A 15,656-nucleotide genomic window follows, 5' to 3' on the forward strand; every position below is an offset into this window, starting at 1 on the left:
AATGAATGTGAAGTCTGGACTCCCTTCCCTTTAGTCTGTGGTAATCCCTAAAATATTGGGCTTCCATTTTCCAGCAGTCACAGAAGTGTTATTGATTTGTAGAGGCCTAATTTAGAAGGGGGCAGTTAAGGTGGGATTATAATTCCTGGAACCAAAACACAGTGAGGTAGAGTTTACATGAACAGAGTGTGCACCCTCTCCAGAAGGAACACCTTGGTTACCTGATTGACTTACATACCTCCCACCACTCAAGCCAGATCTGGAACTACTCTGGAATCTCCATGAGATCTCCAGGGAAGCTACCCAGACTAAACATGATATGGGGAGAGGCAACCCCTATTATCCTCTCCTAGCTCCCCAACACCTCCACTCCATAGTGGCCTGGGTGTAGTAGCAAGCTGAAAGGACCAGAAATATCCTACAGGCTAAGAGTTACAGGATTTGTGTCATCACTAATCCCCACTGGAAGCTCCTTGGAGGGTGGAATCAGACTTCTGGGCAAAGAGCCTAGGATATGGAGAACCAGGTGTTGGGATTCACTTGGGGTGGCTGGCAAAATATTAGGGAAATATTAGGGAAAGTTATAAGATTATAGTCTCAAACCCTTTGGAAGGCCAAAAGGTTTTAATGGAATGGGGTGAAGGCAGCCAGTTCTTACATTAGAACTTTAAGAAACAGGGTAAAGATTAGGAATAATAAAAGCTTCCCCAGTGAGGTCTGTTTACCCCACATTCCTTTGTCCCTACTCTGTTTACTCATGTAAACTTTGTGCTGGATGGTTCTCTCAGTGGGGGAGGTCAAAGGGGAATTACCCAATAATGGTGTTTATTCTGGGCCCTGAAACCAAAAGCTTTAATCATTCCTAAAACCACTCTTTTAACCATGTTAATTATCCACAAGTGTGTTGACTTAGAACCTCTGTTATTAAATCTATACTGAATAAATGTGAGGAGGAAGAGGGAGTTGTGGTTGGTTAGCTGCAATCGCCTTCTGAAAGCAGTTAACCACCATCCCTAGCCCACTCAAATCACTGTACTGGGTGTAAGAGCGTATTCATTCATTTGTCGCAAAGTCAGGGTCTGCAGGACAGACCTCCGTAGGTGGTGATCGATGTCCCAACCAGGTCTCAATACTAGAGGACAGCCCATTAGATTGCCTCCCCTGGTACTGGAAACTGTGTGGATACCCATCCATGACCAAAAAGCAAATGATATATTACTGTAATACTAGTATTCCCTAGGAAATCAGGAGAGATGGTCTGAACATGAGTTACTTACATACATTAATAACACAATTCTCCAACTGGGACTTATTTTGTAAGAAACAAGGTAAATGGGATAAAATACCCTATATATAATGTCTTATGGCCCTCTATCAACTCCCAGCCCTACAGAAGAAATGCAGGATGTGTAATTGGCCAAAGGACCAAAGGGAACCGTGTTGCTAATTCTAGAAGGCCCTGGAGAGGAAGATCCAGTCACGTGGGGACTTGTATGGAAGGGAATGAGGGGGAAACTCAATTTCTCCTTCAAAAGAAATGAGGTTCTCTAGTCCAACTCAAAAACTGGAATCTCTGCCAATACAGGGAAATAATCCCCCTACTTCCTTGGGAATTAAACTCTCAGCACCTCCAGGGGAAAGCAAGGGTCTTCCTCCATATTTGCCAGGCCCTCTGAACTCTGTGGAGCTGGCTGTGCCTCCTGCTATGGCAATAGCATGACCCCAAATAAACAACAAAAAAATCAATATAAGACCAATATATGATAGAGAAAAATCAATAAAACCCAAAGTGGGTTATTTGACAATACTAGTGAAACTTATACACCCCTTGGAAGGAGTAATCAGGTAAAAATGACAGGAGGCAAAAACAGTATCAGGAATAAAAATGGAACATCACTACGGATCCTAGAACCTCTAGACATTAAAAAGATAAAAGAATATTATAACATTGTATCAATGAATTTGTAAATTTCTATGAAATGGAAAAATTACTTAAAAAACACAACTTACCAAACCTTGGCATAAAAGGAAAATTGAAAATCTGAAGAGTTATTGAAAAACTTGAATCCCACAAAAGAAAATTCAGGTCCAGATGGGTTTCACTGGTGAATTATCCTAATCATTTAAGCAGCAAATTATATTAAATCCTTCTAGAGAATAAAAAAGACAAACCTTATCCAAACTCATTTTATGAGGCCTGCTGATGTACCCCTCTTTGCTGGGGAGCCCCATTCACCATTCCCCTCCTGACTTCCCTCATGCCTCTGAGCAGCATATTCCTATAATGATCTGGCTGTTCTTAATCCCAGTTATCACTGGGGTCCCAGTTTGGGTTGGCTGTTGGGAATGACATCTCAGCAGTCAAATAGATTTGGTAGCTCAAGTTACCTGCATGCCAAGTTCCCTGAGAGGGAACACACATAACCCCGGAGTGGGATGGTTCCCACCCAGGCAGGTGTCTGATGGAGAGGGAGGTTTTGCTTGGGTCTATGTACCTCTTACAACTGCTGATTTGTATAATGACAAATCCCATATTAAAGGCTTACCAGTGAGCCCATGAGAGTTCATAACTCTCATAAGGGGAATATTCTTCACACATAACCTCATTTGGTCAGACACGTAGACTTTAATGGCAACTTTGCTCATGGTGGAAGAGAAATCTACCGTCACGGCCAAAGCTAAGGAAGAGGCAGACAAGATGCAGGCTGATAACATGGGCTAACAAATCTACTTGGCTGCTGAGGTGTCAGTCCCAACAGCAGACCCAAACTGGGACTCCAGTGATAACAGGGATATATTGCTCAGAGGCATGAGGGAAGTAAGCGAGCCACCAGTCAATTGGGGAAAACTCCAGGAAACAGAACAAAACCCTAATGAAAATCCATCCAATTCCTAGAGAGATTACAAGAATGCCTCTGGAATTATCCCCCTTTTAACCCTGACTGTGGAAAATAAGGAGATTAGGCATGCACAAGAAATATTACGGTGGTTACAGGCAGTACAGTTACTTAAAAGGGTAGTGGTGGTCCACTGTGGGGGTCACCAGAGGGGAATTCTGAGATTATAAAAGGAAATAACCAAGCAGACACAGCTGCTAAGAAGGCAGCATGAACAGGTGAATGTTTGCAAATGACCCTGACCCCTAGATTTGTTACTCTACACGTGTCGGCCTTAGCACTCAGAAATTAGAAAAATTCAAATGGGAAGGGTATCTCCCACATTTGGATTTGGAAGCATGAGCTATTAATGACAGAGGAAGACTCTGGATTCCAGAAAACCTAGGCTGGGCTATAATTAAATATGTCCATGAATCATCACGTTTTGGTATGGTATTAGTCCATTCTCACACTGCTATAAAGAAATACCTGGGCTGGGTGCGGTGGCTCACATCTGTAGTCTCAGCACTTTGGGAGGCTGAGGCAGGCAGATCACCTGAGGTTGGGAGTTTGAGACCAGCCTGATCAACACAGAGAAACCCTGTCTCTACTAAAAATACAAAATTAGCTGGGCATGGTGGCGCATGCCTGTAATCCCAGCTACTCTGGAGGCTGAGACAGAATCACTTGAACCTGGGAGGCGAAGGCTGTGGTGAGCTAGGATTGCGTCATTGCACTCCAGCCTAGGCAACAAAAGCAAAACTCCGTCTCAAAAAAAAAAAAAAAGAGAGAAAAAAAGAAATACTTGAGACTGGGTAATTTATAAAGGAAAGAGGTCTAATGGACTCACAGTTCCACATGGCTTGGGTGGCCTCAGGACCTAACTTACAATCATGGCAGAAGGCAACGGGGAGGTAAGCTTAGGCTTTCTCGCATGGCGGCAGGAGAGAGAAGAGTGAGGAATGAAGGGGAAAGAGCCCATTATAAAATCATCAGATCTTGTGAGAATTCACTACGAGAACAGCATGGGAGAAACATCCCCCATGATTCAATCACCTACCCAGGTCTCTCCCTAGGCATGTGGGGATTATGGGGATTACAATTCAAGATGAGATTTGGGTGAGAATACAAAGCCTAACCATATCAAAACCTTATGCGTCACGCATATCAACCTCAAGACTGAGTTCACCTTAAGACTTGGAAATCTAAATCATCTCAAGACCAGCTAAATCCTGTCTGGACTGGGCCCTACCCTGTGCTGGTAACCACTCACTCTGCTCTTAAATTGCAGGGGCTCAGACCCTGGATCTGTCATTCCAGAACTAAGCCTGTGCCAGAGCCCTCGGACCAGGCTTCATTAGATCCAACTTAGTCCTATGAACTGGCCCCTGATCTCAAGCTCCTCTTTCAGAGAAGGGACATAGATAAGTAAAATGTGCCCTTTCACTGCTCTCGATACATCAGGAATTCCTTCATTCTTAGAGGAATCTCTATGCTCGTTTACATTCTGTAAAAATTCTTAATTGGTGCTAAATCACTGTCTAGTATATAGAATGAACCTGGTCCGTCTCTACTGTTTAGTCCCTTTTATTACCATGACCAGCAGTCTCTGGGAAGACAATACAACAGTCAGTTTTCCCCATATCACAGTGAAGGGAAAGAGCCTGTTTCAGTGCTGGATATGCTATAGGCACCCACAAGCTTGGTCTGCCCAAGTGAGAGGACTTGTGGCAATCCTTAAATTTCACTTTCATCCAAAGAACTGGAGCAAGCTCCCCTTCCCTGTGGTTACCCTCTTCCCAGAAAGTGAGGAAATCCCTTGCATCACCTTGACTAACACTGTATAGCAAATGCCACCTAGGTGTCAACCTTGCTAAATGGCTCAGCTGTGTATCAGGTATGCAGAAACTATGAAATTCCTCCAGGACAGACTTACTACACTGACACAGGACCAGACCCAAAAGGGAGGTAACCAGCCTCCTTGAACACTACCACCTGCCACGCCACCCCAGTATGACTTACTAGTGTCGTGACATGAACATCAATAAAAAATATTGGGGACAGAGCAGTAAATGCAGTTCATGGTGAAGAATACCAAGCCTCAGTTTCTGGTACACCCAGGTAAACAGGCCAACAGCTTACAAGAATAATGTCTCAGCTGACTGCAGAGATAGGGACCACCTGCGGGTGGGCCTGTCTCCCATTATGTAAGGATAATGGCACCTGAGCCAAACAGCACAACTATTAAATGTCTTTTTTTTTTTGAGATGGAGTCTTACTCTGTTAACCAGGCTGGAGTACAGTGGCACAATCTCAGCTCACTGCAACCTCTGCCTCCTGGGTTTAAGTGATTCTCCTATCTCAGCCTCCCGAGTAGATGGAATTACAGGTGTGCACCACCATGCCCAGCTATTTTTTGTATTTTTAGTAGAGACAGGGCTTGAACTCCTGACCTCAGGTGATCCGCCCGCCTAAGGGTGAGCCACTGCACCTAGCTAAATGTCTTTATCTTCAAGTGAGTATGTGCCCCTTGGGGGCATGTGTTCCTCTGTGCTCCCTCCCCACAAATGTCTACCCCACGCCTGTTTGCCTCGAGGTTCCTTCCCTTTACCCTACTTGGCATCGCTCATCCCTGCATAGAAGGATGGAAGGACAATGCACAATTGGCCTGCAAGCCCCTCTAATGTTAAGGCTGTTGAAGCAGGCCCACAAGTCAGGTCAAAAAGAGCAATGAATTTAAATTTTAGTGGGGATGGGAACAGCATCTAGGATAGCTGCTCTTTGGGGATTTGCTTATCATGAAACCAGTGTAAGAAACTTGACTAGAAAACTTGAGTCTTCGGCATCCTCAGTTGACTCCTTGGTAAATATGTTGCTAGATAACCGTATGGTATTAGATTATCTTTTAGCGGAACAGGGAGGAGTGTGTGCAGTTACTAATTCCTCTTGCTGTCCCTGAGTAAACATCTCAGGGGAAATAGAAGTTGACATTAGGAAGGTCTATGCCCAATTCTGACTCTATTTGGGAAGCTATCAAATCAGCAATACCAACTACTTTGTAGTTGCCCATAATAGAACTACTAACTTTATTGTTTGTACTACTGTTGTTTGGTCCCTAGATCTTAAATCTCTTGGTACGATTTCTATCTTCCAGATTAGAAAAATTTCAACTGCAGCTTGCAACAATACCAGCCTTTGCCACCTATTTTGGGAGACCCTAAAACACATTTACATTTAGTGTCTAGAGATTTTCACTCCCCTAGTATCTCTGGACACGGCATCCCTAATCAGCACAAAGTTACAGAATAATGACCTCTCAAGACTAAGGAGTGACATGGAAATTTGTAGGCCAACAGGGAGGGAATCCAGGGAGCATAGGAATTTTGTCAATTTAAGCAATTAGCCTGTTTTAGAGCCTCTTGTCTTGAAGCTAGTTTTATCCCAAACCCTGTGTGAAATGCGGTCACTTAGTTGGTTGGAACCAGCTCCTGACAGACCCAGACAACTTACAGATGAACCCTGGTGTGCCTTCCTCATGACTATGCTTAAAGCCTGCACCCCGGGAGGGCTGTAGCCTCATTACCATAGCAAACGTCCTATGTGCTGGCACCATGACTCACTGCATCTGCGCCACAGGGACCTCTCCTCTACATGTGAGGATGCACACTCTCCCCTCTATAACACCACATAACACCCTCCTGTCATTTTCTCTTAGGAGACACTACTTTGGAGAACATTCCCACTGCTCCTTACTTGTGACAAGTAATAAAAATTTCTTTGGTCAAAACCAGCATTCTCATGAAGAGTCATTTGTTACTCTCTAGGCAAATAAATTCTGGTCTGTTTTTGTTTTGATAATATCCAGACAACATTCCAAACAATCATTTGGAACATACAAAATACATTGTGATTTACAGTTAAAAGACTGCTTTCTTCATATACTCTCTCCCCCGAAAATACTTGCACTGGTGGTCTTTGCTTGGGAGGGGCTGAAACAGAAGCCACCTTTGGGGAAGAGGACTGAGGAGGCTGGAGTCTCACCTCCAGGAGAGAAGAGGGCAGTGCCTCCAGGTTAGGTGGGATCTAGGCCTAGGATGAGGCAAGTCAAAAGTGAATCCCACCACAGTTCAGAACCAGGGGCAATGGTTTTAAGAATTGATCACATCATTGTAACACACAGCCCAATGTGCAAGGCCACTATGCAGAATGTATTGCTCCCAAACCATTAGGAATTTCTATCACCACTCTGCCCTAGACTCTTTATAAGTTACTATTTCTAAAATACACATGGACAAAGAATAAGCTTTATTCAACCAGACTCACAAAAGTAAGCATTGTGCTTCTCTAGGTTCATAAAATAGTATTCCAATGCTCTTAGGAAAATAAACTTGTGTCAGTCCCAGGGAACTTTTCTCCCCAGAAGTTGATTGGTCACTCTCTGTAGAATAAAAGAAAGGCAGGAAAGAAGTTAGATATTCTTGCCATCAGAGGCAGATGCCACTTCTCCCCCCAGCCATGTCGCCAAGGAGAATCAGTGTGATCCTACTTAAATCTTGTTCATTTTACTCTGTTTCAGAAACTATGGTCATCAAATAAAAAATACTTCCTGAAAGGTTCAGAAAGAGGATCTGTAATTGATACCTATTATTTCTATACAGACAGATAATCCATAAGTTCCCACATAGCATAAGGAGACCTGGCCCTGAGACGCTGATGCACCAGACAGGTGGTGTGATGCCTGGGGCCCCCACCTGAGGCAGCTGCCCTGGATTCTGGGGCCTGCTCCAGAAGCAGCTCCCATCCCGTATCAGTCTGGTATGAACCCATCTTTTTGTTTCTGACTTTCAGGGTCCTCTGGAGTGTGGTGAGGGGGTGAGAAGGAAACAAGTACAGTGAAGGATATGGCCCTTCGGGCATAGGAGCCAGTCTGGTTTCTTAGAGAATTAATTGGTAGCATAAACCCTGCCCCGTGAGGTTCTTGGACTTGCAGCACCACTGACTCCACTGGGACTACGGGCAGGGAATGGTGACAAGTTAGAGGCCTCTGACCACCCAAGTGGACAACACTCATGCTGCAGTCAAACATTTTCCAGTTTAACAGTTCTAGAGGTATCTGACTCACCAATGAGGGGCATGAAATCACCACCTGGGACTCTGGAATGGAAACCTGACAATTCTGATATTTGGACATTTCCACCATGATACGTCAATGAACTCCTGTATGTGAAATTTGTTTTCACTCCAAATGAATTCATGGAAAGGGTCTTACACAATTATGGATGGGGAGCTAAACCTGATTTGAAATGTAATTACAGATGCCTTTTTCCAAATTTCAACACTGGTTCAGTGCACTCCAAGTTCATTCCCCAAATGCAGTTCATTCTGACTGCACGCTCAACAGGTCAATGTGTTTTCTCCATTTCTCTTTCCCCCAATAAATCTGATCCATTCCACTCTAGACAGAGGACCCACTGACCTTTTTATAGAGCTGGGCTCGTAGCCGGTATAACTTATATTCTGATTTTCTCTTCTCTTCTTCTCTCTTTTTCTGTACTTCTGGAAGCTGCTCATAAATCCTTAGAAATGGCACCAGTGAAAGGACAGAAAGCAGGGAGTTTACCAGCGTGCAGAGGCATGAGATCTCCTCTCACCACCCCTCCAAATGCCTCCCGCTCTCCAGGCGCTTATCCCTCCCAGAAAGGTCCTGGGACCCATTAGATACTCCTGGCACAGAGAACTCTGGCTTGGGGGCTCACAATCTGGAAGGGGAAACAGATAAATACAAACACAATAAAACCCTGCTAATAGCGGTTAGTTACATCTGGGAAAGGAGTGGGATATAGGGGGAAAAAAGTGAAATAAATGAGGGAGAGGTGAACTGCTTTCCACTCTATATGCAAAAGTGTACTCTTTCAATATAAAATATATAACGAACAGTGTTACTATTGTATTTGTAAACAGAAGCAAAGTTATGAAAAAGTACTAAAATGGTCACAACTGCAAAATGTTCTAGAGGAGAAGAAACTTGGTCTGGTGAAAGGCAGTTGGGAAAGGCTCCAGAGAGGAAATTAGGGGTAAGTTGGGTCTTAAGAATACATAGCAGAAAGGGAATGAGAAGGGCAGAAGACAGTCAGGGCTGGGGGGAAAATGAGTGTTGGTAACAATGGAGTCGAGGCTTCCTGAAGAGGAATGTAAAGGAACAGGTGGGAAACAGGTGGAGTGAGGGTGAGGTGGGCTGTGGAGGATCTTGTGGCCAGGTGAAGAACATGGGCTCTTTTCTAGCAGAGGTTGGGTGTCAATGACTTTAAGTTGGGAGAAACACAAATGTGTGTGTGATAAACGTAGTCTCATTGTAAATAAGTTTCCATCAAAATAACAGTTAAATAGATTATGGAATATAACAGAATGTATACGTTACAAGTATGTTTCATGAGTATGAAACAAAAAAGTTTCGGGATTTTTAATGTCATAGGAAAGGTCACAACATAATGTTGAGTAAAATAAAGGAAGATACAAACTTGTAAATGCAGCATGATCAACAATTTGGGGAAAGAAGTGTGTGTTATGTAGGTCTCTGCAAAATCCCCACATCTCCCACCAAAAACAGGACTACTGTTAGTCATGTTTAGATGGAAGGATGTAAGTGATATTCATTTTCTTTTTTCTACTTTTCTCTATTTTCCTACAGTTTTCTATAATCTAGAAAAAAAATCACTAGATTGATGCAGGGCTCTGTGGGAAACAGATTAGAGAAGGAGAAGGTGTCTCCTGAATGCCACTCTGGAACAAGTGCTTCCAAATAAAAGAGCTACGTTCTTTCCTCTCAAAATCTTTCCTTCTCACAGGAAACTTTAAATATCTTTGGTAGAGGTAGGTGATGACAAAAGATGAGTAACCTAAGTTCCAGAGATACAAATCCTTAATAGGACACAATTGAAGGCCAAACACCAGGCTCTAACCCCAGCTGTGACCCTAACTTGTTGGGTTACTTCCCCTCTCTGGGTTGTAGTTTCCTAAATATTAAGAGTGACTACATGATATTTAAGATCACATTCAACTCTATGATTCTCAGATGGAAACGTCACTTCCTTGAAAAGAGGCCACACAAGAAATAAAATTGAATAGAAGCAACCTAATGAAAATGTATCAGTTTAAAAACTCAAGTCTCTCCAGAAGATGAGTACTAAATCCGCTCATATATTTCTGGCTGAAAGCATTCATATGTTAAAGGAGACGTCCTGCCTGTCTTTCTGTAGGCAAGCTTCCTAGTCCCTTACAGCAGGGACTGCTCTTGCTGAGGTGAGAGTGTAAGTAGCTGCCACACAACAAACCCTGTATAATGTCCCCTAATTCCATTTTGTGACTGAGTTAGAATGAAGCAATGGTTCTCAAATATTTTAGACTTAGGACCCCTGTCACACTCCTAAACTTTGAGGATCCGAATGTAGGTTTTATCTATTGATAGTGTATTAAAATTTAAAATTTAAAATTACGAAAAACCTTATTTTTTAATTTGTTGAAATAACAATAAGTCTGTGACACACTAACATAAGAAACCTATATTTTTAATAAAAAATAAGGATGTTTTGCAAAACAAAAAACTTTTGGTGAGAAGTGTGGTGCTGTTTACATTTTTTAGGAAACTCTTTAATGTCTGGTTTAATGGAAGACAGCTGGACTCATATTTGCTTCTGTATTAAGTCTGTTGTCACATCTTGCTCTGGATAACTATACATTTAAAAATCCAGCTTACATACAGATTTTCCACGTACTTGGAAATGAGAGAAGTATTGTATCATTCTTTTCAGGTAATTCTTGATCTTCTTTGATATTACACCCAAATTTGACAGTGATAGTTTCGTTTCGTTTCTTTTTTTTTTTTTTGAGACAGAGTTTTGCACTTGTTGCCCAGGCTGTAGTGCAGTGGTGTGATCTTGGCTAACTGCAAACTCTGCCTCCCAGGTTCAGGCAATTCTCCTGACTCAGCCTCCAGAGTAGCTAGGATTACAGGTACCCACCACACCCAGCTAATTTTTGTAGTTTTAGTAGAGACGGGGTTTCACTATGTTGGCGAGGCTGGTCTTGAACTCCTGACCTCAAGTGATCCGCCCTCCTTGGCCTCCCAAAGTGCTGAGATTAAAGGCGTGAGCGACCGTGCCTGGCTGACAAGTGGTAGTTTCTTAAAAGTTAGTTGCAAGGTGGAAGCTGAAAATGTCAGTAAATTTTTTCTATTCTGTTACATAAAAATCCATTCATCTATCTTGTACTATTTGAATGAATCTTCTATCTATACCTGATTTCCTAGCAAAAAAGCAACAATCATTTGGAAAATCCTGGCCCAGTGAGTTGTGCAGATCTTCCAAATGTTGACAAATTTATTTAGATAACATGAAAAACATCACATTTGTTAATGTCACTGCTTATAAAAGTCTAAGTACTGAGAAGTCATCAAGCCCATGGTGGTGAACACAAGTTTTCTAGAATTCTATTGTTGGCTTGAAAACTCACACGTTCTTTGGCAACAAATACTGTCAGACATTTGCCTAAAGTCACAGATTCGCTTCATTTTCAAGAAAATGTCTGCTACGAATCCAAGTCAGAATAATCGGTTTTCTGTGAGTTACTCTTTCAAGTAAAAGTCATGTTCCATGAAAAAGGCAGCTAGTTTAGCTCATGACACAAACCATGGCATAAGTGCTTTTTCTTAAAACAGTCATCATCTTTCACTGTGCAAAGGAAGTGATTCCTGTGTACCTCCATTTTTACACTGCTTCCTTGTACTTCCATCACACTCCTGGAGGGAGGCTATGCAGGATACAATGCCTACTAGACTAGTAGGTTTGGTGCCACTGTCTCGAATAGTGCTAAGACATCAACAGTTTTACTCCTCCCCCATTCCTCTTGCATCATCAGTGCAAATAGTCAACACAGCGAAAAAGACACAGAACATCCTGGTGTCATTTTGAAATTCGTTTTGACCTTGCAAATTGCCTAAAAGAGTCTCAGCAACTTCCAGGGCTCCACAGACATTCTCTGAGAACCACTAGACTAAAGCACCCCTTTGGATTTGCCTATAAAGGCTGACTAGATAGAGAGTAAAAACAAGATTTCAAGAGGAATGCTTAAAGTCCATGAGATAAATTGTTTTAAAGTATATCATTACTTCAGAAGCATTATGCCAAAAAAGAAACTATTCTTATTAAAGCAAGTCTCCAATGAACGCCTGAAAAAGTCAACTTTAACTTATTCTCTGGCATTCACATGATCAATATATGAATATCTGAAATGAATTAATTTTTTAAAAAATTTATTTGTTATTTGTCTCAGTCTGTTACCCAGGCCAAGTATAATGGTGTGATCATAGCTCACTGCAGTCTCAAATTCCTGGGCTTAAGAGATCCTCTCACCTAAGACTCCTGAGTAGGTAGGATTACAGAAATGTACCACCATATCCAACACTCAAATTAATTAATTAATAGTAGCTAATATTCGTTCGTCATGGCACAAAACTAAAAAATTATAAAAAGTCAAAAAATCTACATCTGTAATACATCAGTTCTCCTTTACAAAGGCAATCAGTATTATCAGTTTTTTTCTGTCTTCCAGGAATATTCTATGCATATAAAAGTATACACCTCTACATAAGCACAAATACTTATTTTTAAAGACCACAAATGGTAACAGTGCTCATATGCTTTAAAAATTTAATTTAAAAAAAGTTTAACTTAAAGTGTTCTGGAGAACCCTGTTCTTTCTCACCCTATTGGATCAATTCCTAGAAATGAGATTGCTAAGATAAAAGGTATGGCCCAAATATCATTTAATTTTATTTTAAAATATTTTTTTTTTTTTTTGACACGGAGTCTCGCTCTGTTGCCCAGATTGGAGTAAAGTGGTACCATCTAAGCTCACTGTAACCTCTGCCACCCAGGTTCAAAGGGTCCTCCCCACTCAGCCTCCCAAGTAGCTGGGATTACAGGCATGCGCCTGCACGCCCAGCTAATTTTTGCACTTTTAGTAGAGATGGGGTTTCACCATGTTGGTCAGGCTGGTCTTGAACTCCTGACTTCAAATGATCTACCCACCTCAGCCTCCCAAAGTGCTGGGATTACAGGTGTCAGTCACTGTGCCTGGCCTAAACTATTCCTTATTTACATTTAGATTTCTAATACAGAGAAGCCTGACTAAAACATGCAAATTAGTGGGGATTTTTTTCACCTTTTGCATGTGAGTCATTCATACCATGATGTGCTAATTTTTTTTTCCAGTGCCGTAAGTGAGAAATGACTCTCACAACTTCCTCATGATGTTTAAACTTGAGCATAACACCCTTATTACAAGCCAGAGCTCCTGATAAATTGGTGGCCTGGTTTATACTTCTATACATACTCTTGTTCTCTTGGTCTTACCGTTTGGACCGCTGGATCATTTCCTTCTTGCTGATAGGCTTGTTCTTCTGGGCAGCCAGGAAGACTAAGCAAGAGAAGAAGGGGTTTTCAGTGGACAGTGACTTAAACCAGGAGGGTGTGGTGCAAGAGCTGGGAGAAGGAGTTTCCAGGACTTGATGCCCCTACCCTTAGCTGGCAAGACTGGGTGGGGAGCAAGGACCAAGGCAAGCCAGGGTTAGACTAGGGTAACAGGGACAGTAGCCTAAGGCCCTGAGGACCTAACACTCTGCAGCACAGACTAGACTTTGAATTTAAAAAAATGGCCAGTTATTAGGGAAGATTAGATGAAAGAATTAGGTAGTGCTTTGTAGTTTTCACAGCTTTCATTGTTTTATCAAAACCTGCTTATCATAATTGTTAAGAAGGCAGACTCCAGAGCTGTGCACCTGGGTTCAAATCTTAGCTTTTACTTACTGGGTATGTCATCTTGGGAGAGGTACTTAATCTCCCTTTGATTCAGTTTTCTCACTATAAAGTAGAGATAGTAATAGCACCTATCAAGAGTGTTGTAAGTGATAAATGTAAACAGTGCCTGGGCAAGATGTAAGGACTATGTGTTTATTATTATTATTATTACCATCCTAAGAGACAGGCAAGCCTGGAATCAGCCCCATCTTTTCAGGAAAAATAAAATACTTTTGGAACTAACTTGCTCAGAGACACAGAGCTGGTTTAAGATGCAGTGACAGGGCTAGAGTAACTGGGCTTACTTGGATCATGAATGTGCTGACAACTAAGTTGGGCAGGTTCTGCTAGCTGAGAAGGTTTGAGTCTTGGCAAGCAAAAGGTTGCTGTCTGCCCATGTAACTGACCTGGCTTGGCCTTTAGTAGGTCTCTGCAGCACAGCAACAGACCTTGCCTTCTCTATTCTACTCACAGAAAAGTTAACAGTGAGGTCGTACCTCTCTTGGGCAGCGGGTGCATACAATTCTGGTGGCTCTGCTGTTCCCTGTCAATGTTGAACAGAGCATCCCGCTCACTCTGTAACATGCTCTGCAGCTTCCTCTCCTGGACTATTAACTTCAGGCGCTTTATCCGCTCCCCAGAGCGGGAGATGAAGTCAGGTCTGTGAAGCTGAAGTGATTCCTAAAAAAAAAAAAAAAAAAAAAAAAGCCAAGCCTCACATTAATGAGGCAATCTCCAAATGCCTAGAAAAACACCACCTTCCCAAGAGGTTTGAAGAAGCCTGATTCAAATGCTGAGAAAATGTCTAGACAATCCTTGGACACCTCTCTGCAGGGAAGGACTCCAGCAGGGAACCTGTAGAGATCAAAGACGGGCCTTCAGCATAGGCCAGGAATTAAGACTATGGCAATTACAACTCTCCCAAATGTCAATGCGATACAGCTCTGCCATGGTGCTATTTTAAAGATCTATTTGAACAAATATATCATTAAATAACATTTCTTTTATCCCCCAAGGGACATATAAGAAGAGACTTGGTTTCCTTTAAATCCCGCAAGGAGCAGGAACAGAAGTTGCAGAATTGGAGGAACACCCATGAGCGCACAAGCCTCAGGCCTCTGGACCTTCCACATACAGGGACCCACAAACCCGATGAGCAAAGCTGTAAATCCTCCCTCCTGTGGCCTTGACCCCAGATCCTGAGTCAGGTGATGCGCCCCCTAGAACACTTAAAAGTAAGGCAGCCTTTGATGAATGATGAGAAACACAGCTCTAATGCATGAAACCAGGTGAACCGCAGAGGTGCTGGAAAAGAGGGTCTCAGGTCTACACCTCAGCTGGCCAAGTCACAGAAGCAGGTTCCCTGTGCCTTGCCCTTCTTCTCCCTACATGTAGGGCTAAAGTTAAGTCAGCGTCATTGCACCTGCAGGGTTGCTCTCACAAATGGCTTCAGTGTATCTCTGCCATCCTCTCTGCCTGGGCCTGCCAGGGAGCCCCGACCGTCCAGGTGCTGCCCCTGCCGGTTCTGCTCCCACAGTGGCTCCCTCCAGGGCTTGGTCTTTGTTAATGGTTCAAACCAGGAGACGCCAGGGCCACACATCTTGGGCATGTTTTCCTTCTTTGATCCAGACTCCACGTTTTCCACAGGAACAAACCAGGAAACTCCTGCAAGAAACAGTTTTTAGAAGGAAAAAATATTTTTCATTTTTTATAGTCCCACCCAACTCTCATCAAGGACAGACTCTCAGGGGTCTCAGCTGTTGGCAGCCACAGGGTGCCCTTGAGTCTGGCTTCACTGCAGGGATGACTGTGTAACTGCAGTGCTGGATACTTTGAAAACCTGACAAGGTGTTGGCTGGGGGTAGGTGGGGTCCACATAGAGTCACTTGGAAACACAGAGTCAGCATCACAGGGGACTTGAAATTCA

The 15,656-nt window shown here is 42.8% G+C and overlaps 1 protein-coding gene across 10 annotated transcripts in view; it reads right to left on the reverse strand.

Moving 5' to 3' along the window:
- Positions 1–15,656, reverse strand: part of LOC135275608 (centrosome-associated protein ALMS1-like) — a 271,819-nt gene that overhangs the window by 67,514 nt on the left and 188,649 nt on the right. For 6 of the 10 annotated variants that reach the window (XR_010343217.1, XR_010343218.1, XM_064377819.1 and 3 more), the window contains 4 exons: positions 15,153–15,394; positions 14,227–14,410; positions 13,286–13,349; positions 8,353–8,452 (listed from right to left, as the gene is read on the reverse strand). Coding sequence is in view for 6 of the 10 variants with exons in the window: in XM_064377819.1 (XP_064233889.1) it covers positions 8,353–8,452; positions 13,286–13,349; positions 14,227–14,410; positions 15,153–15,394 (590 nt within the window). In the remaining 4 variants the exon portion in view is untranslated. Of the gene's footprint in view, positions 1–7,158; positions 7,315–8,352; positions 8,453–13,285; positions 13,350–14,226; positions 14,411–15,152; positions 15,395–15,656 lie in introns of those variants that run through there. The other 4 variants (XR_010343219.1, XR_010343220.1, XM_064377817.1 and 1 more) reach the window with 3 other exon arrangements.

Source organism: Aotus nancymaae, unplaced genomic scaffold (genome assembly GCF_030222135.1).
Source record: "Aotus nancymaae isolate 86718 unplaced genomic scaffold, 86718_ANA_hifiasm-v0.15.2.pri h1tg000017l, whole genome shotgun sequence".
Lineage (NCBI taxonomy): Eukaryota > Metazoa > Chordata > Mammalia > Primates > Aotidae > Aotus > Aotus nancymaae.